Below are 17,741 nucleotides of genomic sequence, written 5' to 3' on the forward strand. Positions count from 1 at the left end.
GGCAGATCCCTCAAGTGTTTGAGAACTGATAATGGATTAGAGTTTCTTTCGAGTGAGTTTCAGAGTTATTGTGCTCAAAAGGGCATTAGAAGACACAGAACAGTGCCTAACAATCCCCAACAAAATGGCACTGCTGAGAGGATGAATAGAACATTATTGGAGAGAGTTAGGTGCATGATTCTTGGCTCGGGTGTTCCTAAGAGATTCTGGGGAGAGGCAGTGACAACAGCAGCAGTCTTGATCAACAAATGCCCCAGCTCAGCTATTGATTTTGATACCCCGGATTACAGATGGTATGGCAGGGACAGCAGCTACTGCCAGCTTAGGAGTTTTGGGTGTGCTGCATATGCACACATAAAGCAAAGCAAGCTTGAAGCTAGGGCCTTAAGGTGCATTATGTTGGGGTATCAGCCTGGTGTGAAGGGCTATAGGCTATGGTCCATTGAGCCCGGGAATCACAAATTGGTGATAAGTAGAGATGTCAAGTTTGATGAAGGCAAGATGCCATTCTCTGAGATTAAGCAACCTGCAGCAGGTATCTCTGATTATGGTGGTACTTCGACTGAGGTGGAGCTGGGCAGAATGCATGGTAATGATGATGATCAGTCACAAGAAGGAGCAGAGGAGCCAGCTCCAGTAGCTGCTGAGGGTCCTATTCCAGAAAATAATGAAGAGCCAGCTCCAGTAGCTCAAAATCTTGATAACTATTTGCTTGCAAGAGATAGGCCAAGGAGAGTACAGAAGCTACCTACAAGATACAGCCAAGCTGATATGATATACTATGCTTTGTGTGTTGCTGAAGAGATAGAGTATTCAGAGCCACTGACCTATGCAGAAGCCATCAAGAGCAAGGAGAAAGAAGCATGGAAGAAGGCCATGATTGATGAAATAAAATCCTTGTTGAAGAATGGAACATGGATCCTTGTAAAGAGATCTGATCTGCAAAAGCCCATTGGATGTAAATGGATTTTCAAAAGAAAGGTGGAGGTCACTGGAATTGAGAAGCTTAGATACAAAGCAAGGCTCGTAGCTAAAGGGTACTCACAAAAGGAAGGCATAGACTTCAATGAAGTCTTCTCTCCGGTGGTAAAGCATGCTTCTATCAGAATCTTGATGGCTCTCACAGCACAACTCGACTGGGAATTACACCAAATGGATGTAAAAACAGCTTTCTTACATGGGAGCCTTGAGGAGAAGATTTACATGCTTCAACCAGAGGGTTTCATAGCTCCGGGTGATGAGGATAAGGTGTGTCTCCTCAAAAGGAGTCTATATGGTCTGAAGCAGTCAAGTCGACAGTGGTATCTCAAATTTGATGAAGAGATGCACAAGCTGGGATTTATAAAGTCCAAGTTTGATGGATGTGTGTACATCAGATACAGGAATCAGGGAGCTGTGGCATGGTTATTGCTGTATGTAGATGACATGCTCATAGCTAGCCCTGATATCAAGGAAGTAGACTGCATAAAGAGGCAACTCAGCTCAGTGTTTGAGATGAAGGATCTTGGTTGTGCCAAAAGAATCCTTGGCATTGACATTGTCAGGGATAGGAAGTCTAAGAGGCTGTGGCTGATGCAAGGAGATTAACTTGGGAGGATGTTGAAGAAGTATCAGATGCATGAGTCGAAAGGTGTCTCAACTCCTCTGAGCCAGCAGTTCAAGCTCTCTGGAAACCAAGCACCTAAGGATGATCAAGAGAAGAAGCAAATGGACATGATCCCATACTCAAACATTGTGGGCAGCCTCATGTACACTATGGTGTGTACTAGGCCGGACATAGCTCAAGCAATGAGTGTAGTTAGCAGGTATATGAGCAATCCGGGCAGAAGCCACTGGCAGGCTGTGAAATGGCTGATGAGATATGCTAAACAATCTCAGGGCATTGGCATTGTGTATGGAGGAGTGGATGATGTGGGATCCGAGCCCTTGGTGGGATTTTGTGACTCAGATTATGCTGCTAATCTGGATAATAGAAACTCACAATCCGGTTATATCTTCACTCTATTTGGTTCAGCCATCTCTTGGAAGTCTGGATTGCAGTCAGTGGTGGCCCTCTCCACCACAGAGGCCGAGTACATTTCACTCACAGAAGCAGTTAAGGAGTGTAAATGGCTAAAGGGGATCCTTGAGGATTTCGGTGTGAAGCAGAAGGCTGTGGAGATCAACTGTGACAGCAGTGGTGCTTTGTGCCTTGCAAAGCATCAAGTATTCCATGAAAGAAGCAAGCACATTGACGTGCGTATGCATTTTGTCAGAGACGAAGTTGACAAGGGAGAAGTTAAAGTGGTGAAGATCAGCACAGACCACAACCCAGCCGACATGCTCACAAAACCATTACCAACTGCCAAGTTCAACTATTGTCAGGAGTTGGTAAATATGGTTGAGAAATGAATGCAAGGAAAGGTTGACAGCAAAGTGTTTCTATGCTTCACATTCAAGGTGGAGATTTGTAGTGTGTGAATGTGATGGCATAAGAGAATAAGAGAAGAGGTGGAGTTGTGACTGCATGCGAAGTGAAGTTCAACTCAAAAATGTGGATAGTCAGCTCGGAAGGAGTCCGGCAGCTCGGAAGGAGTCCGGCAGCTCGGAAGGAGTCCGGCAGCTCGGAAGGAGTCCGGCAGCTCGGAAGGAGTCCGGTTATCCACGTCAGCTCGGAAGGAGTCCGTTTGAAGTAAGGATCAGGAGTAACAGCACGAGTTTGTTACTAGAGAATCCAACCTCTCTATGATTCTGTTGTAACCATTCACATATAAAAGCAGTCGACGCACACACACATACAAGTGAGTTAGCTCAATCATTTTTCTCATTCTTGTTGTATTCATCAAGAGCTTCTTGCGGTTTTGCTCATTGAATAATCAAGAGATAGCAGATAGATTGAGAGATTGTAATCTTGAGAGTGGAGTGAATAAAGATCCATTTTGTTGTCCGTGGACGTAGATCATCTTTGATCGAACCACGTAAATCCTTGGTGTGTTTTAGTTCATCGCGTTATTGTTGTGTTTGTCGAGCTTCAAACCGTAACATATATATATATATATATAAAAAAGATAATTCCCAGATATTCACACTATTGGAGATGGCCAAACAAAAACTATATATATGTATCTCTTGCCTTAACAATACAAAGCAAGATGAACTATGACTCAAGTGAACAACTTTCAAACTGCAATGAAATAAAAAGCACTGTAAATCTAACAAAACCATAAAGAAAAAGAAGGAACGTCTATTCTAAACGACTTGGTGGGATAAATCTTGGTATAACTAAATGAATATAGTAGTTTCCTTTCCGCAACTGCAAATCAAACAAACCAAAGACTGCAATCTTGCATACATTTAACCTTGTTTGTGTGGACTACAAATGAAAGCAGTGAGTAGTTGAGCTAAGAAGTGGGAACGATGGTGCCAACGTAGCCAAATCCAACGATGGTGAAAGTGATGACTTGAAGAAACAGATATATGAAGTAGTTGTTCTTCCCGTAGAGGAAATCATAGCAACCACACACGAACAGAAACACTGCGAATCCCAGCTCGTGCACTTGTACTCTGTCTCCCAACAGCTTCCTCAGAGATATCTTGCTCAAACCACTCTTCTTACCTTTGTTGTTGAGCTTATCTCCGAGTTTCTCTGTCACCACCCACTCGTTCACTCTCTTCGCCTCAAAAAGCCCGATCAATGCTGCCTTGGTCCGGTGGAAGGACATCACGTTCTCAAACAGCACCCAATAGAACAGCAGATGGAACGACCTTGGAGTTCCCACCGAGTTGAGGGCAGTGATGATGCAAGGGAGGTAAATGGCTCCCCATTTCGGGACGTATACTTCAGGTACCAAAATGGAGAGAGGCAAAACCACACAGTAGAAGAAGAATGTGAAGAAGTGAGCAATGATCTTCCTCACGAAGAAGAAGCTGTAGATCACGTAGAATTTCTTGTACAACGTTACTTTCTGCCATCCAAAAGTATATTCACAAATTAATTTCACATTACATTATGATCATTAGCAAAGTAATTAATAAGGAATGAACCTTGTTTGTTGCTATTCCCATCATCATTTTCCTAAACAGATTAGCCGGTCCACAAGACCACCTGTGCTGCTGGAACCTGAAGGCCTTAAAAGTACTCGGAAGTTCGCTATATACCTACAACAACAACAACGGTAACAGACATGAGTTTCCTTTCTCTTCTTGTTATGTTATAGTATAAATTTTCAAAACAGAGTTATACTCTAATAAATTTAGGACACGATAATTAGACCTGGAGATCACCAAGGTAAAGAAATTTCCAGCCTTTGAGACCAGCACGGACAGCAAGATCCATGTCTTCCACTGTTGTTCTGTCGTTCCATCCTCCGGCCTCGTTGATTGCTGCAATCCTCCATATTCCACCAGTTCCTATAACATAGTATTTCAATTTCATCATAGAGATTAATATTTGATGAAATGATAATTTTGATAAAAAGAAAAGCTTGCGTGGGTTATTACCATTGAAGCCAAAAAATGCATGAGTGGCCGAACCTACTTCTTGCTCAACTGTGAAATGATAATCTAATGACATTTCTTGCATTCTTGTCAGCAAGCACTCATTTGAATTCACTGCAAGTAGCCGAATATACACCTTTATGTTACTTATTCCATCAACAATTTGTAACACTAATTAGATTCATCATCGTTTTAAATCGAGATCCTCACGTGTATTCAATATACGTAGCATTATATGTTCATGTGAAATAAATAATGACAGAAAATTTGTGCAAAGCAACCAAAACAACGAAGAAGCATTTTGATTGGGTCCAATCCATCAACCATTTGTTACTTTTCTGGCAACACGTGACAAGAAATTTGCTACTACGTCACAAAGTCAGAACCTGGAATTACCACCTTGAGTTTTTTAACTTGAAAACTTTTATACCAAAATTTATATTATAACCGTCGGTGGGAAGTTGAGACTGTTATCATAATTAAATGGTTATACTACACACATAGAAAATGACACGTCTACCCTTGATGGTGTTGAAAAGGTATCGGCAGCTGACTGTCAGCTCCGCAGATAAAGACAAACTTACCCCCATATCTAGCGCTTCCATGCCGTTTAATCCGGGATTTACGAATAGTTCTCGTCATTCAGTTATTTGAGTGGCGAAAGATTTTATCAAATTTTGCATTACATATATTTTTTAATAAATAAAACTTAGTTGATTTAAGAAATTATAAGGCCAACTTAATATAGTGGTTGTTTTGCTAGCAAGTCAAAAAAGATAATTAGGAGGATGGCAAAGTAATAGTCCATAATCTAGATTTAATGGGCCCCCTAAATGCCCCGCAAACCATGCAGCAAATCTCTCCAATAACTAAATGCAAACTATCTGCGTATTTACGCTTATACCCCCACCTTCAAAATTAGGTAATTAATCAGTAAAGAGAAATATGAAGACAACAACCGACACTTTCGTATGTAGCGAAATTATGAATTGTGTTAACTAAATTTAGTCAAACTCAAACATTTAAAAAAGTTTATTAGTAAGGTAAGAAAAAACAATTGAGGCTTACCGAATCTCCAGCGGGCTTGTACAAGTGCAATATCGGGATTGTGAATGAGAAAAGGGACCGATCGTCGGAGAAAATCGGGTTCGGGTCGGAAATCGGCGTCGAAGATGACGACATAATCGCATTGCTTGACATAGTCGTGTTTCAATCCTTCCTTGAGCGCCCCAGCCTTGTAGCCTCCTCTTGACTCTCTAATTTGGTATCTTATGTTAACGCCTTTGCTTGCCCACCTTAAGCATTCCTTCTCAATCATGTCCTAACCACCAATATAAATCAAATTAAAGGCAATCATAACGTAATGACGCCCCTAATTGCGAAGTTAAAAAATGGAATAATAGCTATAATTTGGAATCAGTCTATTTATTACTAGTATTAAAAGAAAGGGGGAAGGAAGGAATATATAGAAATTAGTGTGCAGTGAAGTATGAATACCGAAAAAACAGGTTGAATTTACAAGATCAAGGCACGTTATATTGTTGCATTGGGATGGAAACAAACGACAAGGAGACTAAATTTTAACTCAATTCATCACTTCAATAATAAAAAAACATTTACTATAACAATTAACAACCTTGATAAGAAAGTCGGTGGAGTCGTCGAGAACTTGAATGACGAGCCTATCAGCAGGCCACGATAAATTAGACGCAGCACCAATTGAAATCTTGTAAACCTGAGATTGATTTCATTTCATCATTTACAGGAAAAAAAAAAAGGAGGTCAATTATTGATGATGAGAACAGGGAGATACCTCTTTTTCGTTGAACATGGGGATCTGAACGAGGACCATAGGGAAAGCGGAACTCCCCTCTTCCAAATCGTCTTTCATGGGCTCCCATTTGTATCTCTTTTCAGGCTTCTTCCAGAAGAGCTTCACCAAAACGATGACCACACCCATGTAAAGCCTCTCCATGAAAACCATGATGGACATCGCCAGACAAATGTAAACACAAATCGTCAGCAACGGCACTATCAATGGCGCCTTTATCAACTCCCACAGCATCCCAATTTGCCCTCCAATGTCCGAAGAGTACCCCGGCAATGACTCCGGCATGAAGCTCTTTCCAGATATTTCACCCATTTTTTAAAGCACAGATCGGCTCTGTTTTCCGAGATCTTTGAGAAGGGACTGTTACTTCACTCACTCTCTCTCTCTCTTCTAGTTTGTTGTGTGGCCTGAAAATAGACGAGAGAGGAACAAGCATGGCGGCATTGCGGCAGTGTAGAGAGAGAAGAGTGGAGCAAGTTATGAGAGTCGGTGCGACTGAAAAATGAAGATAATTTTATAACTAGTCAATATTTGGACTATTGTTGCTAATAAATTTTGGCCTTTTTTATTTTTTATTTCCCCTTATTATTAGTAGGTTGATTGTAAAATTTAATTTTCCAATGACTTTTTTTAATTCTTGTAGATATCCCAATCAATCTATATTCTTGGTATAGACTGACTATTGATAAGTAGTGAAAGCCTACTAAAAATGCTTGGTCGTAAAATCTTTTTATTTTCATTTTTCAATAAAATTTCCAAACTCAAAATAATTTGTATTATGAATATGATATTACAAATGTATTTTTACAGATATATTTACATGCTAAATCACATCAAAGTCACGCACAGTTTATAAATAGCAGAAAATTTTATTGAGGGTAGATTTGTGTTGTTTCATGTATTTTGATATTGTTTGATAAATTAGTGATAGTTTAGAGTAAATTTGAGTATTGAGTTTATTATATAATGGCTCTTTAATAGTATTAAGTTAGTAGTCAACATCCTTGTTTGAAGAGTAATTATAAAGGATAAAGATGTAGAGAAGATAGATATAAAAGTAGATATAAACAGAAAGAAAATGATTTTTGACAGCATACTATCCATGGGATCTCACATGACCCTCCTGTGTCTGCTAGTTCTAAATGATATGGAATTCTTTCCTTTTTCTAGTATTATTTTTCCTACTTTCTTATTTTAAAATTTTGCCCTTAAATTCTAGAGGAATATTCGAGTACTATTAAACAGTAATAAAAATAGTTGGGGTTGACCCACCAACCCGGAAAAGAGAAATTAATAAAATTGTCCCCAATAATTTTTGTGATGATAGTAAGGACCCACTTAATTAAGAGACCAAACCGGAGTAAAACTTCCGGTGATCGGATCCAGATTCCGACGTCGGAGTTCCCCTACTCAAATAATTAACTTGATGCCAAATGTGGGGTGTTCTCATGACTGTAGTATTTCAATAATAGTTGAAGTTATAGTGCTTTTTAGGGTGTTCTGAGGATGTTTATTTGTATAATCGTATCTATGATGAAAATTTGTCAAATTATGATTTAATTTTGAGAATGTAGATATTATTGGGCATTGGCAAGTACGTGCGTTGAAAATTTTTAAGTAAATATGTTACTTATGTTTGAAATGATATTTCAATATAACAGAATCAGATCAGAATCATTCCATTAAGTATTTAGTAGTGTGTGTATTTAATTCTGGCTAGTTATTAGCTACCATCCATTTATAGTGTAATAATGGAGTGCTCATTTCAGTTGGAAGAAGAAGGCAGAAGTCGGTAAGCTCGGCTAGAAAGGAGTTCGGTAAGCTCGGCTAGAAAGGAGTTCGGTAAGCTCGGCTAGAAGGGAGCTCGGTAAGGAAGCTCGGTAAGGAAGCTCGGTAAGGAAGCTCGGCTTTGAGCTGGAATGAGCCGAGAAGAGAGTTCGGTCTTGAGCCGAGAAGGGAGTTCGGTATTGAGCCGAGAAGGAAGAAGCAACCAGTTCGGTCTGAGCCGAGAAGGAAGAAGCAGTTAGTTAGCCGAGGTGTAGCGGTTATTCTTCTTGTTTTCTTGATTCTTGTTGTAGTTAGTTAGTAGCAGTTGCTACTTGTTTGTAGAGCTTTAAATAGCTCAAATCCGTGTATGTAGTTTAGAGTAGTTTTATCAATAAAGAGTTTTCCAGTTTCTCTCCAAGATTATCATCTTCAATACTCAAAGTGTGAGTGTGTGTGTTTCTGCAGTGTGTGATCTCATACAACAGTGAGTGTGTGTGTGATCTTCTTGAGTGTGTGAAAGCCTTGTGTGCGTAAATCCCAACAAGTGGCGCCGTCTGTGGGAAAGGGATATTGAAGCTGATTTGCAGAGGATCAAACGGTTTCAGAGATGGCAGCAAGGCTTGATGCAGAAAAATTCACAGGCAAGAATGATTATAGCCTGTGGAAGATGAAGATGAAGGCGGTTTTGATTCAACAAGGCTTGGCCGCAGTTCTTGCAAAACCAGAGGAGAAAGGAAAGGCTCCAGTGCTTGATGATAAAGCTCAGGCAAAGATGGAGGAGATGCAGCTCAAGGCACATTCTGCAGTGATTCTGTGCCTTGGAGATAAGGTCTTGAGGGAAGTTCAAGAAGCCAAGACTGCGGTGGAGATCTTGGACAAGTTAGATGAAGTTTACTTGGCCAAATCCTTGGCTAACCGGCTGTATCTCAAGAAGAGGCTGTATGCCTATAGTTTTTCTGGAGATAGGTCCATCATTGAGCAGCTAGAGGAGTTCAACAAGATCATTGATGACCTGGGATCTGTTGATGTCAAGATTTCAGATGAGGATAAGGCCATTCTCACATTGAATGCCTTGCCTAGCTCGTATGACCAGCTAAGTGATGCAATTATCTATGGAAGAGATAAACCTATCACCTATGCAGAAGTCTATTCAGCCTTGATGGCCAAAGAACTCCAGAAGACAGCCAACAGAGGCTCTGCAAGCTCCAATGTTCAAGCTGCAGAGGCCTTGAATGTGAAGAAGTTCAAGAAGCAGAACTTCAAGAAGAAGTTTGAGGGCTCTAAACCCTCAAGTTCTGATGCTCAGAAGGAAACCAGAGCTTGCTATTGGTGCAAGAAACCTGGACATTTGAAGAAAGATTGTCATGCATGGAAGAGAAAGATAGCCTCTGAGGGACACAACCAATCTGATTGTGTGGAGAGTGCTGATCCCCCGGCTCAACTCATGAATATTAGTGACAGTGGGGTCAGTCATAGGTGGATTATGGACTCAGGGTGCAGCTTCCATATGTGCCCAAATAGGAGCTGGTTTCATGACCTTCAAGAAGCAGCCGGCACTGTGGTGCTGGGTAATAATCACATTTGTCAGATCAGAGGAATAGGGAAGGTAAAGCTAAGCCTACAAGATGGCTCTATAAAGATCCTAACTGGGGTGAGGTATATTCCAGAAGTGAAGAGGAATCTCATCTCATTGGGAATGCTAGAGCAGAAAGGGTTCACCATATTGATGAGTCAAGGAAAATTGTTTGTTAAATCTGGAGATGCAGTGATGATGGAGGCTGACAGAGAGCATATTCTCTATTATCTGAAGGCTAAGGCTGTTGATGGAGAAAGCAATGCAGTGTCAGATGATTCCATAATGCTATGGCACAAGAGATTGGGCCACCCAGCTGAAGGAAGCTTGAAAGAACTCATCAAGAAGGGTCTGATCTCTGGAGATTTCAACAAGATGAACCCCTGTGAGCAGTGTATACTTGGAAAGGCTAAGAAGGCACCCTATCCTACAGGTATTCACTCTTCTACAGCCCCTTTAGACTACATACATAGTGATCTTTGGGGGCCTTCACCGGTGTGTTCAATTGGTGGAGGAAAGTATTATCTAGCTATCATTGATGACTATACAAGGAAGTTGTGGGTATATATTCTTAAAGAAAAATCTGAAACACTCACAAAGTTCAAGATATGGTGTAAGGAGGTTGAGCTAGAGAAGGGTAGAAGTGTTAAATGCTTAAGAACAGACAATGGCCTAGAGTTCTTGTCTGCGGAGTTTGATATGTTTTGTAAAGAGAAGGGTATGAAGAGGCATAGGACTGTTCCTGGTAATCCTCAGCAAAATGGTGTTGTGGAGAGGATGAATAGGACAATCCTAGAGAGGGTGAGGTGCCTACTTCTTGGTTCTGGTTTGAGCAGCAGATTCTGGGGTGAGGCTGTGTATACAGCAGCCTATCTCATCAATAAATGCCCATCTACTGCCCTGAAATCTGAAACTCCTGATTACATGTGGAATGGAGCTCACAGTGACTACTCAAAGTACAAGGTGTTTGGGTGTGTGGCCTATGCTCATGCTAGGCAAAGCAAGCTTGAAGCTAGGGCTCTGAAATGTATTATGTTGGGGTATCAGAGGGGTGTTAAGGGGTATAGGCTCTGGTGTATTGAGCCCGGTAAGCAGAAGGTCTTGGTGAGTAGGGATGTGGTGTTCTTGGAGGATCAGATGCCATACCTGAAAGATAAGCTGGACTCCAGTGAAGATGAGGGTGATTTCTTCAAGGTGGAGCTTGTGGGGGTTGGCCTAGGAGCAGGTGGAGTTATTGACTCAGGGAGTGAGTCTGATTCAGATAAAGAAGAGGCTCCAACTCAGGGCAACCAGGCTGGTGAGTCTATATCAGACTCTATCAGAGACTATCAGCTTGCAAGGGACAGAGTTAGAAGAGAAACAAGACCACCAACAAAGTTCTCTGATGTTGTGTATTATGCTCTGTGTGCAGCTGAAAGTATTGATGGCGCAGATCCACTCACATATAAAGAAGCTATGCAGAGTAAAGATAGAGAAAGATGGATTGAAGCCATGAATGAGGAAATAGAGTCTTTACTCAAGAACAAAACATGGATTTTGGTGGACAAATCCAAGCTGAGTACAGATGGTAAGGAAAGGAGGCTGGTAAGCTGTAAGTGGTTGTTTAAAAGAAAGATTGAGACCACTGATAAGGATAGAGTCAGGTTCAAGGCAAGGCTGGTGGCTAGAGGCTTTACACAGCAGGAGGGAATCGATTTCAATGAAGTGTTTGCACCTGTTGTGAAGCACACTTCAATTAGGATCCTATTGGATGTGGTGAATCAGCTTGACTGGGAGCTACAACAGCTTGATGTGAAGACAGCCTTCCTAAATGGAGATCTAGAGGAAACTATCTTCATGGAACAGCCAGAGGGCTATGTGAAGATTGGAGAAGAAGGCAAGGTGTGCCTGTTACAGAAAAGTCTTTATGGACTTAAGCAAAGTCCTAGACAGTGGAATAAGAAGTTTGATGCACAGATGAAGAAGATTGGCTTCTCCAAGTCAGAATATGATGATTGCATTTACATCAAGAAGGCAGGCAAGACTCCCATTGCCTACCTATTACTCTATGTGGATGATATGCTACTTGCAGGGCCTTCTATGACAGAAATTCAGAAAGTTAAACAAGATCTGAAGTCAAGCTTTGAAATGAAGGATCTAGGAGAGTCAAGGAAGATCCTAGGCATACATATTCAGAGAGATAGAGGCTGCAAGAAGCTGTGGATGCTGCAAACTGACTATATTGAGAAAGTTTTGCAGAGATTCAAAATGGAAAATGCAAAAGCTGCATCAACTCCTCTGTCCCAGAGTTTTAAGCTTTCAAAGGAGCAGGCCCCTAAAACTAAGCAAGAGGCTGATGAGATGGAGGCTATCCCTTATGCTAGTGTGGTTGGAAGTGTTATGTATACTATGATTTGTACAAGACCAGATCTTGCTCATGCTATCTCAGTAACTAGCAGATACATGGCAGACCCGGGGAAGGAGCATTGGAATGCTCTTAAGTGGATATTGAGGTACATGAAGTCAACTAAGGACTGGGGGATTGTGTTCAATGGCTGGGAAGGTGAATCTGAGGAGGTTGTGCAGGGCTATTGTGATGCAGACTATGCTGCAAACCTGGACAACAGGAAGTCCCAAACAGGTTATCTTTTCACCATGTTTGGAACTGTAATCAGCTGGAAATCAGGGTTGCAAAGTGTTGTTGCTCTCTCAACAACAGAATCAGAGTATATAGCTCTCACTGCAGCTGTACAGGAGAGCTTTTGGATTCAGGGAGTGATTTCTGACTTTGGTTTTGACCAAAAGACAATGGTGATTCATTGTGACAGCAGCTCAGCTATGTGCTTGGCTAAACATCCGGGTTTTCATGAAAGGAGCAAGCACATAGACATAAAGTTGCATTTTATTCGAGATGAGATCGAAAAGGGGAGAGTGAAGGTGATTAAGATTAACACCTTGCACAATCCGGCTGACATGCTAACAAAGTCTCTAGGTAGAGACAAGTTTGATCATTGCAAGAAGTTGATCAATGTTTGTGCAAGAACTGAGATGAGCCCTCAGGTGGAGAATTGTAATAATGGAGTGCTCATTTCAGTTGGAAGAAGAAGGCAGAAGTCGGTAAGCTCGGCTAGAAAGGAGTTCGGTAAGCTCGGCTAGAAAGGAGTTCGGTAAGCTCGGCTAGAAGGGAGCTCGGTAAGGAAGCTCGGTAAGGAAGCTCGGCTTTGAGCTGGAATGAGCCGAGAAGAGAGTTCGGTCTTGAGCCGAGAAGGGAGTTCGGTATTGAGCCGAGAAGGAAGAAGCAATTAGTTAGCCGAGGTGTAGCGGTTATTCTTCTTGTTTTCTTGATTCTTGTTGTAGTTAGTTAGTAGCAGTTGCTACTTGTTTGTAGAGCTTTAAATAGCTCAAATCCGTGTATGTAGTTTAGAGTAGTTTTATCAATAAAGAGTTTTCCAGTTTCTCTCCAAGATTATCATCTTCAATACTCAAAGTGTGAGTGTGTGTGTTTCTGCAGTGTGTGATCTCATACAACAGTGAGTGTGTGTGATCTTCTTGAGTGTGTGAAAGCCTTGTGTGCGTAAATCCCAACATATAGAAAGTTTTTGGTACCAAAGAAAAATTCCGAAAAGGACAACCATACATGTTTTGAATCAATTGAATAAAAAGTTTGAAGGGATCAAGATTCATGATTGGGAAAACTCTAGAAGATGGAAAGTGTATCAGTCCTTACATAACTATTACTCCTATTTGAACAATTGTAAAATCCTTAATTAGAACATGCTATGAAATTCATATGGCAAATGGGGTTATTATGGCTAATTAATATTTGTATTATATATAAAATTCATTGCTGTGGTAAATTCCCTCCTCAAATTTCGCCGAAACTGAATTTCCATACTCTTTGTCTCTTTGAATAGACGTTGGCTGAGCTCCTCATTTTCTTTTTCTCTTTCTTAGCTTAGATATTATATGTACTTTCGTGGCTCGTGCAATATACATCATAACATCATAAAATGAATTATCACAATATTAGTCAATTACTTTCTTTTCTCTGGAAAATCCTAAATTTCTTGTTCTTTGGTCAAAAGTAGATGTGAAGGCAGCGCAGAAAAATGTGAAATTTGCTTTATTGATTTTATTTTGTCTTGTATCAGTGAAATAGTATTTGTTTTAAATTAAAATTGAATTTAGAAAAAACGTCTACCCAAATACGTGACCATCATAAAGATAGATTGAATCATGTTGAAGGTTACAAATAACATTGTTTAGTGAAAGTGATTTTTGGTGAGGAATACTTGAAAAATGATTACTTATAGTTGCAGGTTCGTGCCAAGAATTAAAAAGACCTCAATATCCGATATGGTAACAAACGATCTTAGGTTTTATACATAAATAATTTAAAAGGTGACAACTGAGACAAATCAATAAAGGAGGGTGTCGGTGATGTGTTCTATTGAGCATTCATAAGAGGTTTAACACAAAGTGAATCTGTTTATTGATTGAAGAAAAGAAAGCAACGAATAGTAATTAGGTAGGGAGTGGGAAGGAAGGTGCCAATGTAGCCAAATCCGACGATTGTAAAAGTGATGACTTGAAGAAATAGGTAGACGAAATAGTTGTTTTTCCCATAGAGGAAATCGTAGCATCCTCTCACGAATAGAAACATGGCAAGTCCAAGCTCCTGCATATGTATCCTCTCTCCCACCAGCTTCCCCAGAGTCACAAGAGATCTCTTGCTCTTGCTCCCCTTGTTGTTCAGCTTATCACCCAATTTCTCCGTCATCACCCACTTGTTTGATGTCTTTGCCTCCACCAGCCCGATCACCGTCGCCTTGGTGCGGTGGAACGACATCACGTTCTCGAACAGCACCCAATAGAACAGCAGATGGAACGACCTCGGAGTTCCCACCGAGTTGAGAATGGTAGCATCCACTATAAGGTAGACACTTCCAATAGCCCCGCCACTTTTTTTGTCCACAGCCACTTCGTATTTGTCCGCGCCCACAAAAAAAAGTGTCCGCAGCAATAGTGGACACTTTTTTTAGCCACTTTTCACTTTAATGTTTTATTTTTTTATTTTAATTCAATTATAATTAAAATTATCGGACTACATATAATTAGAAAAAACGGCTATAATTAAATAAATTAAAATTGAACACTAAATTTTCATCGTATTAAAGTAATGGAAAAATTATACAACGAAAATTTAATCTATAGAAAATTTGCATCGTATTAAAGTACTGTGCTCCGTTGGCTACGAAGTTGATTTCTGGACCCTCCCCCTCGGCACTCATCATTGAAGAGAGGCGATGACTGCAGAACGTTGATATCGTTGTTCGAACCTGCAACACCGAAATACGCATGCCAGATCCCCAAACGGTAGTCAGCAACGGCTTCCAGAATCATCGATGGACCTTTGCTTTTGAAACCAGTAGTGAACTAGCCTTTCCACGCCACTGGGCAGTTTTTCCACTCTCAATGCATGCAATCGATGCTTCCTAACATCCCTAGGAAACCGTGCACTGAACCGTGCATATCTAGCAGTCTCTGGCACTCATCAGAGGTTGGCTTTCGTAGGCTTCCCTCTGCACCTCTTGAATCAGATAATTCCACTCGTCATTCCACAAATCATCCATTTTTAATACCAATGGAATCCACAAATTTTAGTGAAAGAAAGTATGAATAAAGAGTTGGAATGGTGTGAAAATAATGAGGGAAATGAGGTGTATTTATAGGCAAATTAAATAAATTTTTAAAAAAACGAAAAAAAATGTCCACCTCCTACCGGCGCGCCGCTCACCGCCGCGCTATAGGTCGGCGCGTCCTCGGCGCCTAGTCGCCGATCGCCCTTCCGCCCCAAAAAAAGCGTCCGCACCGGGGCGGACGCTTCCCCCGCGTTAGCCGCGGCGGCGGTTCGGCGCGCCGCCCCCTATAGTGGATGCTCATGATGGAAGGAAGGTAAATGGCTCCCCATTTCGGGACGTAAAATTGAGGCACCAAAACGGAGAGAGGCAGAATCACACAGTAGAAGAAGAATGTGAAAAAGTGGACGATCACCTTTCGCACAAAGAAGAAGCTGTACATCACATGAAACTTCTTATTTTGTGCCATCCAAATATATTTACATTCAATTTTTTACATGTATAGTCAATCACCATGAATAAATTGATAGCAAATCAACCTTGTTTGCTGCGATTCCCATAACTGTTTTCCTGAAGAGATTAGCCTGCCCACTAGACCATCGGTGCTGCTGCAACGTGAAGGCTTTAAAAGTACTCGGAAGCTCGCTATATACCTACAACAACAACAACACACATCATTGATCAGTCACACTCCTCATTTATCATGAGTTAATTATTGAAAAATAGTAATTAGACCTGGAGATCACCAAGGTAGAGCAATTTCCAGGCTTTGAGACGTGCACGAACAGCAAGATCCATGTCCTCCACCGTCGTTCTGTCATTCCATCCTCCCGCGTCATTGATTGCTGCAATCCTCCATATTCCACCAGCTCCTATAACATATTTCATTCTTACCACAAAGATTAATAGTACTAATAAGTTAGATGAAACCATAATTAAAAGCTTGAATTTGTTACCGTTGAAGCCAAAAAATGCATGAGTGGCTGAACCTGCTTCTTGCTCCACCATGAAATGATAATCAAATGATATTTCTTGCATTCTCGTCAGCAAGCAGTCATCTGCATTAACTGCATGCATACCACGACATTTCTGTTACTTTAGTGTTCATTAATTAATAATGAAAGAAGTAATAATATATACCGAATCTCCAACGGGCTTGTGAATCAGAAAAGGGACTGATCGTCGCAGAAAATCAGGTTCAGGTCGGAAATCAGAGTCGAAGATAGCCACGTATTCGCATTCCTTGACGTAGTCGTGTTCCAATCCTTGCTTTAGCAATCCAGCCTTATACCCACCTTGCCTCTCTCTGATTTGGTATCTGATGTTAACCCCTTTGCTTCCCCACCTTAAACATTCCTTCTCAATCATGTCCTATCCGCCCATCAAAATAAATCATTACTACACTAATAGTATTTATTATGAATTACATCTTTGATCATCAAGTAATACCTAAAAAATGATAGCTTAAGTCCAAATTTTTTTATCATAATATTGTTAACATTAGTACTTATAAAAAGTCATGCATGATTAAAATTTAAAAAGTTATATATACCTTGATTAGTAAATCAGTGGAGTCGTCGAGAACTTGAATGAGAAGCCTGTGAGAAGGCCATGAAAGATTAGACGCTGCACCAATTGAGATCTTGTAAACCTGTAGATACCATAAAACGAACTCGATTAAACATATTTCATCAGGTGTAGCATCTAACGAACACGAACCTCTTTTTCATTGCACATGGGAATCTGAACAAGAACCATAGGGAAAGCGGCATTGGCGTCTTTGATGGCCTCCCATTTGTATCTGTTTTGAGGCTTCAGCCCAAAGAGCTTGACCACGAGGATGACAGCGCCCATGTAAACCCGCTCGATGAAAACCATCGCAGACATGGCCAAGTAAATGTATACACTGATTGTTAGGAGATGCACTATCATTAGCTCCCACATCACACCTATGTCTGAAGAATAAGATTCTGGTAACAAAATCTTTCCATAAGTTTCACCCATTTTTTATACAGGGGAATGCTCTGTTTTCTGGTATCAAAACTTGTGGATGCTTTGTTGGTACGCTAAGCCGAGGGTGAAGAGATGGTGAGAAGAAGTTGAGCACTGTGGTACTAACAAATGAAGTCTGTTTTTATAGTGATGGATAGCAAGATATAATGAATTATCCATCCGTCCCATAAATTTGGCACTTAGAGCATCCACAACGGTGGCGTCCGTCGCCACGGACGCTACCCGACGCCGCTGCGCTCGCGCCGTGCCAGCGAGCAGTTGACATGGCGCGCTGGGATTCGTCAACGGCATAGCCGTTGTGTTTAATTTTTTTTTAATTAAAAAATCAATTTTTAATTAAAAAACCGATAAAAAAAATCGCTTCCCAAAAAAAAATATATCCGTTTATAACCGTTTTTTCCACTTTTTAATTTTTTTTTTCATTTTTTTACCCCAAAAATACACACTTTCAACTATAAATACC

General features: G+C 40.7%; 1 protein-coding gene and 1 pseudogene across 1 annotated transcript; both read right to left on the minus strand.

Annotated features, from left to right (window-relative positions):
* Positions 1-3,203: 3,203 nt before the first annotated feature.
* LOC121787296 (glucomannan 4-beta-mannosyltransferase 2-like) lies at positions 3,204-6,795 on the minus strand. The gene is made up of 7 exons (XM_042185983.1): positions 6,290-6,795; positions 6,113-6,211; positions 5,545-5,797; positions 4,480-4,590; positions 4,253-4,389; positions 4,024-4,137; positions 3,204-3,944 (listed from the first exon to the last, which is right to left on the minus strand). Exons 1-7 carry the CDS (start codon positions 6,617-6,619, stop codon positions 3,381-3,383), a joined length of 1,608 nt encoding a protein of 535 aa, XP_042041917.1. The 5' UTR covers positions 6,620-6,795; the 3' UTR covers positions 3,204-3,380.
* Positions 6,796-14,115: 7,320 nt separating this feature from the next.
* Positions 14,116-17,269, minus strand: LOC121772836 (annotated as a pseudogene).
* Positions 17,270-17,741: the final 472 nt, after the last annotated feature.

Source organism: Salvia splendens, chromosome 2 (genome assembly GCF_004379255.2).
Source record: "Salvia splendens isolate huo1 chromosome 2, SspV2, whole genome shotgun sequence".
In the NCBI taxonomy this organism is placed as follows: domain Eukaryota; kingdom Viridiplantae; phylum Streptophyta; class Magnoliopsida; order Lamiales; family Lamiaceae; genus Salvia; species Salvia splendens.